The 19,587-nt window shown below is 38.4% G+C and overlaps 1 protein-coding gene across 2 annotated transcripts in view; it reads right to left on the reverse strand.

The window, feature by feature from the left end:
- Positions 1-1,433: 1,433 nt before the first annotated feature.
- Positions 1,434-19,587, reverse strand: part of LOC307007758 (A disintegrin and metalloproteinase with thrombospondin motifs 2) — a 149,099-nt gene continuing 130,945 nt past the window's right edge. Inside the window, exons 11-22 of one of the 2 annotated variants that reach the window (XM_079630072.1) lie at positions 19,372-19,517; positions 19,102-19,277; positions 14,240-14,373; positions 14,046-14,166; positions 12,283-12,363; positions 12,027-12,190; positions 11,774-11,939; positions 10,977-11,109; positions 9,460-9,667; positions 9,240-9,369; positions 7,867-7,956; positions 1,434-4,324 (exon numbers count right to left, since the gene is read on the reverse strand). In XM_079630072.1, the coding sequence (XP_079486198.1) occupies positions 2,940-4,324; positions 7,867-7,956; positions 9,240-9,369; positions 9,460-9,667; positions 10,977-11,109; positions 11,774-11,939; positions 12,027-12,190; positions 12,283-12,363; positions 14,046-14,166; positions 14,240-14,373; positions 19,102-19,277; positions 19,372-19,517 (2,934 nt within the window). In that variant the 3' untranslated portion in view covers positions 1,434-2,939. The remainder of the gene's footprint in view (positions 4,325-7,866; positions 7,957-9,239; positions 9,370-9,459; positions 9,668-10,976; positions 11,110-11,773; positions 11,940-12,026; positions 12,191-12,282; positions 12,364-14,045; positions 14,167-14,239; positions 14,374-19,101; positions 19,278-19,371; positions 19,518-19,587) is intronic. The other variant, XM_079630073.1, reaches the window with a different exon arrangement.

Below are 19,587 nucleotides of genomic sequence, written 5' to 3' on the forward strand. Positions count from 1 at the left end.
ACGCCCTTGGCCAGTCTCACCACATGCGTTTCACATGAAGACTCTCATTGTTTAAGGAGGAACTGAATACTGAGTACTTTTTGACCACCTAAATATTAAATAAGAATATTTTTAAGCAATTATAATAGTTTCTGAGAGGGATTTATACATTTCTTGTGAACAAATCGGACAATGCTGCCTTTGTGGCTCATTGATTAAAGGTCAGTTTATGATGTATTACAAATAATAACCAAAATATGCTTTTCCAGTCTGTTTCCATCATCGTGACGTATTGAATTTAATGGCAGTGACAGCAAGCCTCCTTAAATGGGAATGTTGTGGGCGGGAGAACTGAATATGGTGCTTTTAATAGAATATCTCTCCCAATTTCATGCCTTGCACCCATGGAGGAACCATAAAATCAGGTCTGAATGAAGATACAAACATGTGCGTGGATTGTGGGGAGCTTTTCTTCGCACATCCAGACATTGCAATGGAATCTGCCACAGGAACAGCCCACTTTTGTCCACCACACACACACTCATGGCAGGGGGTGTTTGTTATACAGATGTCTGTCGTCCTGATCTATGAACAAACACAATTAGTCACAAACAGTTGCGCTCCTTTTGGCCTCTGGACAGTGAGAGAGAGCGTCTGTAATCCTACAGTATATTCATCAGCCAGGTCTAATCTGGTCAATTATAAATTCAATGTCTGAAAACAGTCACGGATTGACGCTTCCGGATGTGAGATCCAATTAATCCTCTTGTTTTCATTTTAGCCTGTAAAATGATGTCATTTTCAACCATACTTTAAATAAAAACTCCCAAAACATCTTAATCTTCTGTACTAAACTTGTTCCTTTTGTGTTCCTTTCCAATCCTTTCTTTTTCTTTAGTATATTTTGTTCCATTTCGTTTAGATTCTTTCCATTGGGTCCTTTGTTTCGTTAATTAAATTGAGTTTTTTGTCTTTCCCTTCCCGTTCTTGTCTTGTCCCGAAATTTATTTCAAGAGCAAAAAGCTGTTTTTTTGTGGTGATTGGTCCATCCAGACTTTCACCTGTGGTGAGGACGAAAGCTAATGAAGTGAGGCGAGGCGAGGCACAGGTACATCTCTCATTTCTTCTGTACTAATTATGCCAGTTCTTTCTCAAGAAAACCTTCATGCAGATGTAAAATAATGATTAGTAAGTTTGTAGTTAAGTAAGTTAACTTTGTCCTGCTGTAATTATTTAACATGTGAGCTATATAAAACTTTTTAAGAGCAAGATGTGCAGAGAATAATAATAAATTGATAGATAAAATAAAAAATGAAGGTGATACTGTATGTGCGTATATGCTTGTTTTAAAATTCTAATGAAAAAGATGTACACTTTAAATTGAAGTAACTATAAACATCTAAAAAGGTCTGTAAAAGCACAAGAAACTGCATAAGAGGAATGTGAAACTCTGACACTCTTGCAATATAGAACATTTATTTCTGTTGTTGACATTTTCTTCTGCTTTTTACATAATGATGGAGTCTTTGAAATCTTTGCACACTCATAATCATCAACATCTCACAAAAAATATTTATCTTCTTGATATGATTTGATAAAGTTTCAGCATAAGATTGCATACTGGTGAAAGGAAATATAATTCACAAGCATAAAATAAAAATCTGTAAGTATTCACTATGGAGCATCCCTGAATTGTTCTTGTCAAATCACTCGCCAGTGAAAAAAACTGCGTGATTTTACTCATCACAGATACATGTAAGCCAAAATATATGAGACAGTGATATATTGAGTAATGGAAATGTCTTGACTGCATGTCATTTCTGGCTAAATACGCACTTAACTGTGATTCACTTCTCTGGGGTAAACTAGTGCTATTCATTTTACATACTGAAAGAGCATTTACTGTACATTAAGTGGCTGTTGATTCACTTGTTGACCCTCATATTTTCAGTATAATCACAATGTACTGAACTGCCATATTATCACCATGGGTTCCATATTTTTGACCCTGTATAAAAAAAAAAATGGTATGATAAAATCTGCAGCTGAAACATACTATAACCAACATGTACAGTACATTTCAGACTGGTGCCAACTCAATAAAATAGTACACTATTTATATGCTACTGAAATTTACAGATAATACAGTATGTGCCTATTGTCTGTATCTGTCATTCAGCATATTTGGGCAAACGCATTTGTGCAAATGAATATTAATTTAACTCTTTGTCAATGGCTTTTAGTTCACCCAAACATGAAATTTCTCTCATCATTCACTCACCTTCTTGTTGACTTCCCTTTATTTTTCATGCTGCTTTTTTTCATTCAGTGAGTGGATGGGGGCTAGAAGCAGTCAAGCTTCAAAACAGAACCATAAAAGTACCATAAAAGAAATCATGAACCATATTTTAATATTCTGAAATGTGAATATTTCAAGATTTATGTTTTATGATCTATTATGATATTGTTGGTGAAAATGACTTCTTTTTGCACAAAGCTATCAAATGGCTTCAGAAAACTTCAGGAAATTACTCGTATGATGCTTTATTGTCATTTTGGGGCTTGATAGCTCCTCATTACCATTCAGTTATATGGTATGGAGAATGTTCTACATCAGGCAGAAAGTCATACAGGTTTGGAATGACATAAGGTTGAATAAATGATGACAGAATTAAAAATTTTGGCTGAACTAACTCTTTAAAATGATAGATCACTTTGAATGAGAATCTCCTTCAGTGAAACCTACTAAAAAGACATTGTTGAGGTTCAAAGACACTGTGCAAACACATGCTAGTGGTTTTGTTCTACAAAGATCAGTTTGCCATGTCATTAAAAGAGGGAAAAGCATCAGTTAATTAAATATTTTGGCCATTTTCCAGTTCTTGATCCAATCACCAAGATCTCTGGATTCAGAAGTAGGATTTGGCAGCTGTATCTCTATAAGAGAAACTGGAAAGGGTTCAAATCCCCTGTGCTCTTTTCATCCGTCTCAAGAAGTTTCGCTTCTCCTCAAGCAGTTCCTGGATGCGCTTATTCCGTGTTTTCTCACGCAGAAACACGCGCCCTCTCCTGGGGATGATGTTATTTGGAGGAAACTCGATGTCCAACGGGATTACTCGATACGGCATGTCAATAGCGTTGCTCTCGCTAGTCTTTTCCATGTTATTCGGCCGTCTGCTCATCTTCTCTGTGTTGGATGCTGTTGTACTTGACTGTGGTGTACTGGAAGTTGTAGATATAGAGGTTGTTGCCATTGTAGCAGATTCTTCAGTGGTTGTTGGCACCTCTGCTATAGATTCCACTGGGATGCCAAGGACCATCTTGCCTGAGGTTGTTAATTCATTTTCATTCACACCATACTCTGTTGTTGACTGCGGTACCGGACCGTTGTCCACATTTGGTGCACCACTGCTCTCATCAAACTCTTCAAACTGGACGGTGGTGCTGGGAATGAGGGTGGCGTCACTCACATCACTGAAAATGATGGGGAAAACAGTGCTAACTGGTAATTTGGTGCCCGAGGTTGTTAGTTCATTTTCATTCACACCATACTCTGTTGTTGACTGCAGTACCGCACCGTTGTCCACATTTGGTGCACCACTGCTCTCATCAAACTCTTCAAACTGGATGGTGGTGCTGGGAATGAAGGTGGCGTCACTCACATCACTGAAAATGATGGAGATAACAGTGCTAACTGGTAATTTGGTGCCTGAGGTTCTTAATTCACCATATTCTGTTGTTGACTGCAACACCACATCGTTGTCCACATTTGGTGCACCACTGCTCCCATTAAACTCTTCAAACTTGACGGTGGTGCTGGGAATGAGGGTGGCATCACTCACATCATTGAAAATGATGGGGATAACAGTACTAGCAGGTAATTCTGTGTTGTTTACCATGTCATTTCCAGGTGCAGATGTGTTCCTAGTTGCTGTAGTAATGGTAAAAGATGTGCTCTGTTCTGGAAGGAAATCTGGAGTAGCATGCTTAAAGATAGGAGTTGTAGTATACGGATAAACTGGCATTGTCGTGTATCCGTGAGTATCAGATGACGTTGCTAAGGCCGTATATAACCAAGGTGTGCTCACAGAAGTGGCACGTTTCCCGTCTGTAGATGGCAGAAAGGCTGCTGTGGTGGACTCTGTGCGTGTGGGACTTATGGTGGATCGTCCTTTAGAGGTTATCTCTGATTTGGATGGTGGCCTACTTTTGATCACAGTGATCTTCGTGGAATTGTCAACCTTGCAGGACTTGCAGCACATGCGCTGGAAGCCTGGAAGGGAACAATATTGCTGCAGCGCCTCCATGCGACAGAACGCAGAACGGTCACCGTGACAACGCAGTCCTGCAAAACAGGAGAGGGACATAAGACATATGTATGTATACTTTAGCAACAAACTAAAATACAAATAGGTTACATATATAAGATTTAAATGACTATGTGAAGCTACGCTAGATAAAACATGCCTTCTAAGCTTGTTCCGTGCTTTTGACAAGTGTGTTTGAGCAAGAAAAAAGCAGAAATGGGGAAATCTTCAGAGAACAGCATGTTAAGGCAAAGGCAGAAAGGAAGTTATGAACTGACCATTAAGCAAATCTGTGAATATAGGGATGTACACTCCTGGGGGAAAAAATTGGCCAAGCCAAAAATGGCAAAATATTTAGTGGTCTTTTAATGGTCTTGAACATTTTAATCACAAATCACTGGCCATGAATGAACAAGAATTGCACAAATACTGTAGATAACAGCACGGAATAGCCTTCCCCAACTTGCAGACAGCTTTTTACAGGAGTCATTGTTCCACTTGAGGGTTTCAAACAGCTGTGAGAAGTTGAAAAATGCTTCTTTGTTTGAGTTTAATGTGAGACCAAATATTCACAATAGGGTTAAAATCTGACCAGGCCGAAGCATGAGCCTGATGGACTTGTTCTCAAGCCACTTCTTGCTGTCTTTGAAATGATTTGTGTTTAAGACAATTAAAAGCTTAGTGTTTAGCCATTTTGGGCTTGGCCCTTTTTGTATAAAATGTCTTCTAAGCTTGTTTCGTGCTTTTTTATCCCTTGGATAAAATATTTTGCAATATCCTCCAAAAATTGGTGGTCTTCAGTGATTTTCAATTGATATCTACAGAGTGGGGTGGTCAATATAATGCAGATATGCACATAATTCAACTTAATGACATCTAAGGTGCACAACAAAAGGTCTTCAGGGTAAAATTGAGCAAAATTGCGTATTGTGCAAATACATCACAAAAATAAGTGTTATTGCCTTACCTAATTTACTATGGCAAGCCCACAATTATGATTTATATTTGCAGCACAACTGACATAAAAAAAAAGAAAAAGCAAATTAACCCCACAAATTTACATCCAACCACAAATAGCGATAGAGTTCAATGTTCTGTAGTGTACCTTTAAAGTAAACGGAAAAAATGGCACTTTCAGAGAAATAGACAGAAAGCAGAGCACCAACACAGACAGGTAAAAGCCAGAAGAGAAGATTTCGGTTTTTATAACACGTTTTTTTTTTTTATTATTCCTACTTTTGCAGTTGATCATGACAGAAACTGAAACAATGAAATGCACTCCCACCCCCCCCTTTAAACATACAGATAGAGTTATCTTCTTCAGAAAAATAAATCAACTGTATTGAAAGGTACAATGTCACAGTAACTTTGGTTAAACACTTGATTACTTTGAGAACAATTAATCCATTGGTAATTCAGATGAACAGGTAAATAAATAAATAGGTCATTAGTTAAATAAAATACAGGATTTCCATGATGATGTAAAAACTGGCATGGCACATACAAGTGTCATATATTAAACATTTACAAAACATTAATAAAGTTTCCCTGATAAATCAAAGTGCATATAGACGCAGTGCACGTAAGTCCATCTGAATGTTCCCCAGACATTTCCCCCACAACAGCCAGCCAAGACGCAGTTAGGCCAGTGAAGTAACATGACAGTTACTCAGTATATATAATATTAGCATTTTTTTCTTATAAGTAAGGAGATAACAGTCATAAATGTTATTATAAATACAGTAAACACCTATGTTTATTTACAGTATCTCACTGCAAGGTCTGGCTTTTCCTAGTGTTTTCTTCACGGGTTTGAGCATGAAAAATCGGATAGCTCGCTACATAGTCACAACAGAAATGTGTTTCACGATACAATGACACGTCTGAAGTGATAAAGAGATGCTGAGTGTAGGTTTCCATTAAAACGCTCTCCATATCCAATGGGTTAGCCACTGTTTTCGGATGTGTGTGACGATTGGTTGATCAGTTGGTTCTATTTCAGGTTTTGTTTGAAGCTGCCTCTGGTTTCTGTGCGCTAAGCCATCACTTTCACAGATAAATGCCGATACATTCAATTGTAGTGTAAGGCATTGTTCTTACGCTCTATGTCTCCCCTTTCCCGCCCCTGAAAAGAATGAGCTCAGATGTGGATGAAAGTTCATGAGGTATATTTATGTGTCGTTTGTCTTTTGTATGGCCACTGGTTAAAACACATGCTGGCAGACGTACACCCACACACACTCGTGTCGGAAACACTCGCACACACGAAGGCATGACGAAAACACACGCCGCTCTCATCACCACATGGAGATATTTAATGCGCATGAATCCCTCTTGTTCAGGATGAATCCGTTTAAATGAAACCACTTCTCTCTGAAAAAAAACCAACCCAAAAAAAACAAACAAAGAGGCAACTGGCTGAGCGAGTCCTGCATAATATAGGTCTTCCCATTTCCCCGAAACACTTAACTTCTGTTATTAAATAGCAATAGTTCTGTATTTATGTAAAATCAATAAAAAAATACACGTAACAGTCAAGAATTAAAGCGATCAATAGCAGTCAAAATGTTAGGCTAATAAGCTACAGCTTATTCATGGTAAAACAAATTATTAATATTTCATATTATTGGTACCCATATAGATTTATATATAAATACAAATATATTTATATGTTTGTTTAAAGTCTGCAAGCACAAATAAGCTGCATTTATTGAATTTGTTAACAGTCAAAGAGAGGATGGAGGATGAGGTGGTTATGGCATTCAAACGTGTGTAGTAAAGCGACCCTGTTTATCAAGTTCCACCTCATGTTCACCATCAGCCACCAACACGTATGTATGATGGCGGTTCAACAGTACATCCCATGTTAACATCGTAACTTGTTTGAGTGTTTGTTTTTGTCCCATCGGTTTTCGAGAATGAACTAGGATGTGGAATGAGCACTTAGCAAAGATTTCCTCATTGTGACAAGTTCACATTCACAATAAAGCTTTATTTTTTTTTGTGATTTGTTTTTTTTTTGTCTTTTGTTTTCCTTTTTTTTAAATCTTTTAGCCACTTTTCATGTTTATTTTTTTCCCCTTCACACCTGCAGCTCAGGCGGGGCCTCTGTAAAACAGCGTCCGCCTCAGGAGCGTGAGCCATATAGAAACAGCTTGCAGAGGGCAGTGATTCAAACAAACGCGTCGCCCCTGCGGAAACCTCAGCACAATCATTAGCTCCGCAAGCTGCCCGTCCAACCACAAAGCCCCTCCTTTATCAAATATCCCCCGAATTTTTTACATGTTTTGTTTTGTCAACAATTTCTTACTGGCCAGCGTTCACAACACAGAGCTCCACAAAGGAGAGAGAGATAGAGCGAGAGACAGAGAGAGAGAGAAACAGAGAAACCTCCCCCTATCGGAAACGCCCCGTAAAAGAGGACCACCACCCAGGAAAAAGAGAAGCGTGCAAGCCTCGGAAGAGGGAGGCAGTCAGGGGAGTTTGCCTTGTAAAGCCAGGCAGAGTGACAGAGGGAAGGTCCAGCTCAGAGAGGTGAGACAGCGCAGCGCGACAACGTGGCTGGTGAGAGGCGCTTTACTTGACATCCTCTGCACGGGGTATTTGGGGTCGTGACGCGACAACCACTGTATCAGGAAGTTGCCGTGCCTGTTGAAGTCGGAAGTGCTCCCTGTTGCAAGTTGGAAGAAGATGTAGTGGGATCGGGAAGGAGAAAGCCCGGAGAGAAAGATGGAGAGAGAGAAAGCAAGAGAAAACTCATCAGCTATATTAGAGCATTTGTTAATGTCATGAATTAGTCTGTTATTTCTGCACAAAACCAGTACAGAAAAGACAACTTTTATTATTAACATTAATAAGCAAGCGTTACCTTTTATTAATAACATTAATAAGCAAACATTAACTTTTATTAATAACATTAATAAGCAATATAGGCAAATAGGCTAGCACTCGGATAATGACATATAAACTGTACTGATAAACGAAGATGTTTCGTCACACAAATGTGAAAAATGATATGCAATGCTATTATTTTGAAAGTGTAATATTTTACAAGCTTTTCTCTACGAGTTATGTAACTCAATTATGCATTTTTTTTTAGCTTAAAACATGTGATAACGCATTACAATAAGGTTTACATTTGTTAATGCATTAGGTATAATTAACTAAAAATGAACCATTGTTACAGGATTTAATAATCTAGGTTTAAGTTAGCAATTTAGAAATACACTATTGTTCATTGTTGGGGTCAGTAAGATTTTTGATCATATAGTTACGATAAAAACATTTAGAATGTTACAAAAGGTTTCTATTTCAAATTAATTCTGTTCATTTGAATTTTATATTCAATCCTACAAAAATGTATCATGGTTTCCATCAAAAGATTAAGTAGCACAACAATGATAATTAATGCTTCTTAAGCACGAAATCAGCATATTAGAATGATCTGTGAAGGATCATGTGACTCTGAAGACTGGAGTAATGATGCTGAAAATTCAGCTTTGCCCTAACAAGAATAAATTAAAAAATTAAATATTTTAAATGGTAATCATTTTTCACAATATTACTGTTTTTACTGTATGTTTTTATTAATGCAGCCTTGGTGAGCATACAGTGAGAATCTTAATAAAGTCAAAAACATAAAAAAAAATCTTACTGATCATGTAAAGATCATGTAAAGAACTTTATTGTAAAATGTAACCAGTTATATACACCCACATCTTGAATATGTGGCATGCATTTTCAAGTTGTAAGGATTACTTTTAACCCCTCCCACCAACCATCTGGATCCAATCTGGTGTGTTACGCCCACTTTTAATGATTCAGTCAATTCCCAAAGTATATTAAGTCCAGTCCTACATCTTTTTAAACTCTGTAATTACTTGTAAATTATGAACATACTGATCTGTCTGGGTTGTTATTTCAGAAAGTGTGATCACAAAATTGAATACGCACTTGGGCAGGGATCCATTCTGCAGGGTCTTAATGCAGCTGGCTTGGAGTCCAGACAGAGCCCAATGGGGTTGTCACGGGTGTGGCAAAGAACCTGCCTCTCCTGCGTGCCATTACCACACGTCACTGAGCACTACAACAGCACACACACAAACAGAATGTCAAACTAATCCAGCGCTCAGATCTATACTGATAAAAAAACAACGCATGTTCATGTCTGTACCTGTGACCAGGGGCCAAGCCTCCACTCGGCAGGGCACAGGTTGCGATTGCAGTCTTTACGGGATTCTGGGCGCTCGTCGCTGCAGTAACGACTGCGGATGGATTTGTACTTGTCGTCGCCCAGAGGTTGGACGCAGCGTACAGAGCGTGTTTTAGTGCCCGTCTTCCCACAAGACTTGCTGCACTCACCCCACTCTCCAGCCACCCAGCTAAATACATCAAATCAAGCACACAGTCACCGTTTATTCATGTGTGATGCAAGATACAACAGTATTACAATGACATCTACTGGACATAGACTATAGTTGCATGTACAATGTACAATATGTGTAGTGCAAGGGAATGCTGGTTATAAAAGTAATGTGTTACTTCTTTGTGGTTTTACTTTTTGCATTACAAATTGTATTGGCTATACAATAGCCTTTCTGGATTCTACTGTACATTAAATCACAGGAAACAATGTATCACATAATCAAATGCTACATTTTTGACAAATGCTGATTTCTGAGTTGCATCCCGTGCAGTGATGATTCAAAAACAAAAGGCTTTTTACACTGAGCTTAACACAGATTTATAGTCGTTCTAAACACCGCTTTTAATCCTGGGTAAAAGAGCATTTCACACTTGTAATTTACAAAAAGGGGTTAGCACTGCTTTTTATCTGGGGTTATGAAACACTGCTCTGGAGGTGCGGTACCAAACTTGTACAGTGTGAAACGATGCGATGTATGTGATGCGATGCGATGCTCTGGAGGTGCGGTGCCAAACTTGTACAGTGTGAAACGATGCGATGTTAGAACGTTACAACTAGATGCTTAGCAACTGACAACCGCGGGCGATGCATATAAACAGTCGTTTCTGCATATGATAGGAAAAATGTTAAACGGCAATGGAAAACGTGACAATTGCAGTGAAGAAGAGACCGAGACCGTTTCATTCTTACCTTCATGGTTCGAAAAATTCACTCAGAAAAAACTTGATATGCAATGCTAGAGCCTTTATGTAAACAGGTCATGTGCTACGTTTGTCCAGTAAGTGGCACTGACACAACGCAAATATGCAAATAAGGACTTATAGAATGACCCAGGGTTAACTATTTCTAGTGTGAAAAGCCCTAAAGGGTGCCAATTGTGATGATAACAAGTTAGAATAATAGCAATAACAAGTAAAGACATTTTTTTATTTACTTCAAAAACATTCTGATTAAGCAGAATTTTGTCACTCCCAAAAATGAAAATGTGAATAATCAATAGTAATAAGTAGAATATCCTTGTAACTCATATACTGTAACAAATGTTTATTGTATGACTTTTAAAATGGGAGATATGACCTTGTTGTTTGATGACTAAATGTGTCTATTGTATACCCTGAGGAAGTCTCTTAAGCCGTAACACGTTGGTATTTTTTAGTTACTATTAAAGTTCCCCTTTACCACAAGTGTTGCTGGATTCCCTTTTCAAATCATATAACACACATCTCTGATTTGGAAATGAAAGCTATTTTGGTGCACAAACTCACATAGGCTGAGGACACTCTCTCAGGTAACATTCTTTAAATTGGGGTGGAGCCGACTTGATTTTCTCACAGAATTTGCGATGGACCATCCTCATCTCTGTGTTTTTGCGGCAGCCATAACGCGTCACCTGAATGCCTGTCCATAAGAATGAAGTCAATGAAACATTCATGAACATGAAAAGAGAAATTCAAAATAATATAATCAAAATTATGTATGCTAACAATCTATTGGACTACATATTGTTTTAATTGTGGGTCAGGTCAATTATTTTTGGAAACACAATTACAAAATTATGTTAAATTTTTTTTAAAAGGAAGTGAATCAAAAACTCATGAACATTAAAAAAAAAAACAATGTAAGCTAACATTCTACTGGACCAAATATTGTCAAAATTGTTCTTACAGAAAGTTTTGTTAATAAAAAACAGGACAACATTAATAGAGTGCCAACATATTTCTGTAGGCCAAAACTCTGAAACCCAGAAATAGCATTTTAGCACTTCCGGTTCCATTGTCTAGAAGTCAATATGTTTTTTAAATGTTTTTTGAGGGTTAAATGCCTGAAGAAAAGGTCTGCTTTCTGAAGATAACACAAGCTCAAGATAATTTCACTTTTTTTCAATGACATAAACTACATCAGTAAAACCCCCTTGTGACTTTTGTAAAGCTTTTACTTTTTGTCTTGAAAAACACGGTTGCTAACTAGTGGCTAAATGAGACTACAGAGATTGTCAGGGGAATTAAACATCATCATGCTGAAAGGGAACTCATCTGCCTATATCTACATAAAAGTGAACAACCTTCTCCACAGGTCTTGGAACAAGGTGCCAATCTCTTCACCACCCAGGAATATGGCACTGCATAATCAGGGACCATGTTATTCTCATTGGCACTGTCACTCGGTCTGTCATTGTCAGTGATGTATTTGATCGACACCTTCACTTTGGTCGATCCATGCATTCGGATCTAGAGCACAAATAAAGACAATCAGTTAAAACAAGTTAAAAGAGTGTGTGTCCATTCATGTGTGTGTGAATTCCCATGAGAGATTACCATGACAACCACATCGTTTTTAAGGGGGCCATTAGTTTGAATGGTGTCCTTGTTGTTTTTATTCTCATACTCCCATTCCAGACCTTTTTCAATAACAGAGCGCGTCTCTGGGTAGTCTCCATGTGCGTTGAGAAAGAAATCACCTGACGCTTTATTCCTGACAGCTATATCAAGAGAGAGAGCAGCAATTAAGCAAAAATAGTGACCACCTCAGTGCTTACTGTATGAGAAACTACAGGGAGAGATCTAGCTTTACCTAAAATGTGAGTAGTCCCATTAAGTTCCTGAATAAAGAGATGTCTCGCCCCTCTGGGAACTTCAAGCACCCTAATGACACCTAAACCAAATGCAAAACATTTTCAAATCACTATTACTATCCAACTATACTCTAATAAACATAAAAAAGAACTGAAATGAAAGTGAACCAAAAAAAAAAGAAGAAGTGCAAAATGGTTTTATTTAGACTGAACTATTTTTATTTTAAATACTTTTCAGTTTTAAATTAATTTTGAACCCAACATTTGTTTCTTTTTTTTTTTTTTTCACTAAGCTTGCAATTTTTTAAAAGCTGAACCCCCTAGATGTAAAATCTTTTTTAAAATATATCTTGAGGTACTCTAAGATTTTAATGACACATTTGCATGATCACGGTTCTTTGATGTCAGTTAATGATCACATGACATACTTTTTTATACTGAAAGTAAACAGACAAAATATATATATATATATATATATATATATATATATATATATATATATATATATATATATATATATATATATTTACTTATGTTTTTAATTTCGAAAATTATTTATACAGTAAATAGCGTTGCAAGGAATTATATTGTGATTATTTCTATATTTTCAACTTATTTGAGATTTCATTTCATATGGAAACATCTTATATTGCTGCTGAGGCATCCAGGAAAAAATAATCTACTGCAAATGGAAATAGTTACTTTTAAGGTTGTTCAAACTTGGGTTTACTCTTTACCAAAACCAACTAACAAAGTTACAATACAAATATTTATGTCATAAAGGGGACCTTTTATATATTTTTTTCCAAAGTCTTGATTTTGTTTTTTGGGGTCAACTAGAATAGGGTTTCATGCTTATTTATATATATATATGTATATATATATGTTACTGATAGATTCTCTTCCCAGTCTATCAGTAACGCTCTGTTTAGTTCCGTTTTCTATTAAGCCCCTCCTTCCGAAAAGCTCAATGTGCTCTGATTGGTTGGCTGTTGTAATTGGTCTACCGCTTTGGGTGTGTTTCAGAAATGTCACGTCCCTTATCATAACCGCAAGTTTCAACACACTACTAACTCAACCAGGCCCATCCTTTTTTTACATATATGTTTTGGTCGGGAATTATTTAAATCAGGAGTATTGTGACGTGTTCATTCCCGAAAGAAAACTCAAGACTGCAATCGAGGCGTTTCAGGGAGTTCAGAAACAGTGTTTACTTATATAGAAAATAGAGACTTTGTGCTTTGTAACTTTCCAGATATTTTTATTCTCAAACAGCAACATAACACACTAAAGAAAGTTGAAAATGTAAAAAAGCATGATAAGACCCCTTTAAATTCTTCACTTTCAAACATTAGATTCTTTGAGTTTTTAACTTGTCAAATCCTCCTTTTTTGGATGGAGCAGCCTTGCATTTAATAATCGTGATATAAGACATCACACTTTCCGTTTAAATGTTTTTTTCCCAACCTGCGTTGGGGAACCCTGCGATATAGTATTGCATTTTGTACATTTCTCTTGAATGTAAGATGTATAAATGCTTACCTCATCTAATCAAAGGTATCCAAGCCCATTTTATGGTATGAGACATAAACTTAGTGAATTCATTTGTGAAGAATTTGGCCAAAAAGTATCTTAGGAGGCAGCATAATTATGTCTACGTTTGGAAGAGCCATTGTATCTGGACTATAAGCCTATGATGCCTTAAACTGTGGCTTCCGTAAGGTTTTGGGACCGTGCTTATATGTGTGCTGAGGAGACCTACCTTTCTTCTCTACAAAGGTGAAGTTAAATTTGTGAGTCTTGCACTTGGTACCGTCTCCCCCGCAGACGCCGCACTTATCTTCCTGCAGAGCTGATCCAACCACACTATCACAGCCCACTTTCTGAAGGGAGAGAGACACCATAAGCAAAAGGGAACTACACACACATTTACAAGAGGTACACGCAGTTATTCACCTCACAGTCTCCGTACACACACACACTGTAGGGATCTTTGTAAGAGCAGCGTGTTCCATCTTCCACCAGAGTCTGCATGTTGACTCCAGTTCGCGTCTCTTTGGATTGACAGTACAATTTGCAGCGTTGCTTAGCTAAGGAAAACAAGACAAGAGAGATCCTTGAGAGATGGATTGAGATATGACAAAAAGATCAAGTGCATATTAACAAGGATTGAGAAGAGCTTGAATTCTTAAAAGGAAAACAGCTTCCATTTTTAAGAAAAAAAATTGCAATAAATTAAATCACATTATACTACAGGGCCGTTGAATGCTTGAATCTGATTGGTTGACAAACGTTCTGTGCAATTATTTTCAGGGAGCCGCACGGCTAAAGTAGTTCCAGGCAGGTCTTGACTGCATTACAGTTCCATTTCACTTCGCATAGATAACTGTAATAACGGAAAATAGGATACAATTCATAACAAGAAAAACCATGCAGCCCCATGCGCTTGATCTGCAATTTTCAATGTCTAACTTCACAATCAATGGAAACATGCAGTTTAATTTTAATAAATAAAGTATATAGTCCTGTATATAATCAATAGAAAATGAAACTGAATATTTAAATAAATTGATAGTCCTGTTGCACGGGTTTTCGTAATTATTGAAGATAATATAACAAATAAATAATTATTGATAGGCCTATACTTGTTAAAAGTGCTTTTGTGTTTCATTTATTAGGCTAGTCTACTGTCACTAATAGAAAAAAAGAATGAACTAATTAATTAAAACGAATTGAATTAATAAATAAATAATAATATTGACGCACATCTCTCTCTCTCTCTCATAACTGCATTAATAACTGCATAAAGCCAGGGACACACTTACTGTAAGGCCGGTCACGAAAATAATTTGATACTTAATTTGATACTGATCATGCACGTGTTTTCAGCGCGTTCAGTCTGTGTTCACAGCGGTGTTTAAAATCTGCTGCATTCACAGCCAGAGAATGTTTCTAGTCATTAAGTGTGTCCCCAGCATTACTCTGCTATCAGTGGATCACACCTCCGTTACTAATTCTAAAATTATGTTTTGGAATTAGCAACGGCACATGGGTTTAGATGCGCAAGGAACTAGTCCTACATACAAGAGCGTTTTAATGACAAAAACTTTACAAACGTCTTGAAATACATCATCTGAACAATATTTCGAGGTGTGGTAACTGTAATATAAGCGGAATAATGGACTCCAGGCCGTTGAATTATTGCATTATTTTTCTAATAATTCAACGGCCTGTCGTCAATTATTCCTTACTTAAATACCAGTTACAAAGTATACAAAATCCAAAAAAAAAACTTTTCCACAACTAGTACATCTTGGTCCAACAGAGGATAGACTTAGATAATGATATTCGATGGTTTATGCAAAAAGAAAAGAACCTTGATTAAGTGTGAATGGTCTCCGGGTAGTCTTTACATGGTCTATAAATGCATTGTACATTATATCATCCCAGATGGGTTCCCAGCATCAGCGTGTACAATCCCAAAACTTGACACTTCTGTTCCAGAAGTACATTTTAAGTCCAGCTCAATTTCCCATAAAGACCAAAAGTTATCCATGAACAATGTGACGACTGTTAGATATCCAAGCAATTTAAAAGCATTTACTTGCACTCTGTGCGGAAAAAAAACAAGTATATTTGCCTGATCAAAAAGCAAGACATCTCAACAAATCAAGGCCAAAAGAGTACAATTCTCTTGAGTGCAAGATGTAAAAAACATCATGTAAAAATTATTACCTCATCTTTTTAAAGGTCTCCAAGCCCATTTTACGGTATGAAACATAAACCACAAACATTCTTGTGCGAATTATTCTGCGTTCAGTCATAATTGACCGGACAGTAATAAAAGGCTCAAAAAAGTCCCTCTTTACATGAGCATTACTTTGGATGTAGTTGTGTTGATCATAAAACTAAAGCGGATCTCCATAGCACTAATGACTCAGGAGGGATTTCATGTTTTCAGTGATGTCATGAACGGTGAAGTACACGTGGAAAAAAGAGGGGGGTTTGAGTGAAATCATATTTTCATGTGCGCCCACCGTGTAAGTGAGAGCAGCTGTGTGGAGAGATGGATTACATCAGCCTTGTTGACAAACTGATCTTGATTGTGTAGGACAGGAGTGAGTTTTTATTCTATTTGAATAAAATTTACAATTGAAATGATTTAAGATATTAAAATTAAATTATATTCTATAAATAGCAATAGATTACATAGTGTTCATTTTTTTCTATTTGGCCTTTGCTTACAGTTTTTCTCAGTCGCTTTGGTGCATTTCTCACATCACTATTTACATTTGCACAACAGTTAATGCAGTTCTCAAAACAATTAGTACAAACTGCAAAACCTAGTTGATAACCTGCAAAAGCGTGTCACTTGCTCAAAATGGATAGCTCATTCCTCAAAAGCAAGTATTCATGTCAATGAAAGTGTCAGTGTCATCAAGATGAAAAGTCTTGACACCATTGCTTATGAACGAGATAGTCAAATGGCTTTGTCATGTTTTCATTATGACAGTTTACTCTGTAAATGTTTTCCAATGCAAAAAAGTCAGATATTGGTGACACTACCTGAAAATGCTCAAGACAGCACTATATACTATTTGCACAGCCATTTGAAAAATACAGTAAAGTTACACATTACTGTATTTAGTGAGGTAACTACAAGACACTGAATGTTTCACATTTTTACTGCATATGCTCTTTGCAATTCTAATTTATTCACAGCATTGTGCAAAAGAAAAAAATACACCCTTATTTACAACAAACATAAACTCCCTTTGGGTAGAGCTGTGCACAACTGTAAACAATATTGCAGTACATATTGGAACTGAACATACAACATACATAGTACTGTAATCATTCATGCGCATCCAGACGTTCCTCTCTGTCTGGCCACATCATTTCATCTGCATCACAGCAAATATCATCTCTTGCAATGCAATCCAAAACAACAACATGCTTGCTCAGATGGTCTCCAGTTAGACCCCTCTCATTCTCAGGGATTATGTCCCTGTAAAGAGTGTCTAACAAAGTAAGCAGATGTTTCATTGTGAGGCCGTGATTGACAACATTTGTACCCCTGTTGTACCCCTAACATTTGTACCACAATTGATCCACAATTGTACCCCTGATTTCATCAGGGATCCGCCTATGTACTTGGCCTCTTCTTCCCCTTCCCCGTCCTGCACCCTCACCCTCACTCTCACCCTCACCCGCACCCTCACTCTCACCCTCACCCGCACCCTCACCCTCACCCTCACCCGCACCCTCACCCTCACTCTCACCCGCACTCTCACCCTCACTCTCACCCGCACCCGCACTCTCACCCGCACCCTCAACCGCACCCTCACCCGCACCCTCACCCTCAACAGCACCCTCACCCTCACCCGCACCCGCACCCTCACCCGCACCCTCACCCGCACCCTCACCCTCAACAGCACCCTCACCCTCACCCTCACCCTCACGTTCACCCTCACCCGCACCCTCAACCGCACCCTCACCCTCACTCTCACCCGCACCCGCACCCTCACCCGCACCCTCACCCGCACCCTCACCCTCAACCGCACCCTCACCCTCACCCTCAACAGCACCCTCACCCTCACCCGCACCCTCACCCGCACCCTCACCCTCAACAGCACCCTCACCCTCACGTTCACCCTCACCCGCACCCCCACCCTCAACCGCACCCTCACCCGCACCCTCACCCTCACCCGCACCCGCACCCGCACCCTCACCCTCACCCTCACTCTCACCCTCACCCTCACCCGCACCCGCACCCTCACTCTCACCCTGACCCGCACCCTCACCCTCACCCGCACCCTCACTCTCACTCTCACCCGCACCCGCACCCGCACCCCTCTTCCACGAGGCTGGCCTTCCATTTCTGTGTCACAGTATTGTAGAAATGGTACTATGTCCTGCTTGGTTCATATATGCTTGTAAAGTGGGGTGTATGGGATTCAGCTCTGACAGTGATTGTAGAGAAGTGGCTTATCATTGGTTGCAACTAGTAATGCTTCACACACCCCTTCGCATCAGTGAAAGTTGAGATTCACCTAAGATAAATTGTTCAATTTAGGAGACATTTTCAGGGAAAAAAAAGATTAAATGTTTTTTGTAAAATTTGCTTGACAAATTTTGACAACTAGTTCAACATGTTTGTATGTAATGACTCAAGCAATGAAAGGAGGACTATTAGTTTTATATGGAATGACTATTCAGCATTCAGCATTCACAAGTATAGTTAATTTTGACTGACATGACATAAGCAAATGATAATGTTATAAAACAGCAGAGAGTTGTATGAAAGCAATTGATGCTTGTCCAAAAGCATTTGCAATTTGTTCGAAGGAATGAGAAACTGCTACTATGATGTGAACAAATGACTAAATGTTGTGGAGGTTGAACTAACTGTTGTGCAAATGTAAATAGTGATGTGAGAAATGCACCAAAGCGACTGAGAAAAACTGTATTGTACAGCAATACACTTTCAGAAAAATACAGCTTGACACTAGGCCTCAAAAGTACATATTTGTACCTCACCCGTCCATAAAGGGTTAGTATAAGTACATTAAAAGTATATATTTAGTACCTTAAGGTTTCAAGATGGGTATTGTGGCTTAGTTGTCCAAATACATTTTTGGTGTATTGTACTGTTTTAGGGTACCGGTACTCTTTTATTTAAACCTGTTATTTTTTAATTTTCTGTCAGTAGTGTGGCTGTTTGATGTAGTATTTGTGGCCAATGCGGTCTAGTTGTTTTGTAGCTCAGTATCTGTAGTCAACTCAGTACGGTCTGTGAAATCCGCCGTATTACTTACGGTCAGGGTGTTCATAAGGCAGCCAGTGGTGCCTGGTGTTCTGGTACTCAAAATTGTTGTCCATCATGCTACATTGCTCGGCTCTGTAGTCATGGTACAGGTCCTTACACTCATGTGTATTACACATCTGGAACTGAAAGCTTGGGCCGGCGCACGAACGTCCACCATTAGCTGGACTGGAGGAGGTTAAAAAAAATAATTAGTTATATGTGAGATCGATAGATAGATAGATAGATAGATAGATAGATAGATAGATAGATATGTACACACTATGGATTGTCACAAGCTCGTTTGCGAAACTGTAGTCCTCTTCCACAGGGGCGAGAGCAGGCGCCAAACTCACTCCATATCCCCCAGCCTCCATCCTGTTTTATGATGTCTGGAGTCAGCCACATACAGTGGCCTTTAAAACAGTGCTGAGAGAGGAAGAGAACAAAGCAAACACATAAACACAGAGGAAGCGGGTGAGTCTAACGCATCAGGACA

The sequence above is a fragment of the Phoxinus phoxinus genome (assembly GCF_949152265.1).
Source record: "Phoxinus phoxinus genome assembly, chromosome: 12".
Lineage (NCBI taxonomy): Eukaryota > Metazoa > Chordata > Actinopteri > Cypriniformes > Leuciscidae > Phoxinus > Phoxinus phoxinus.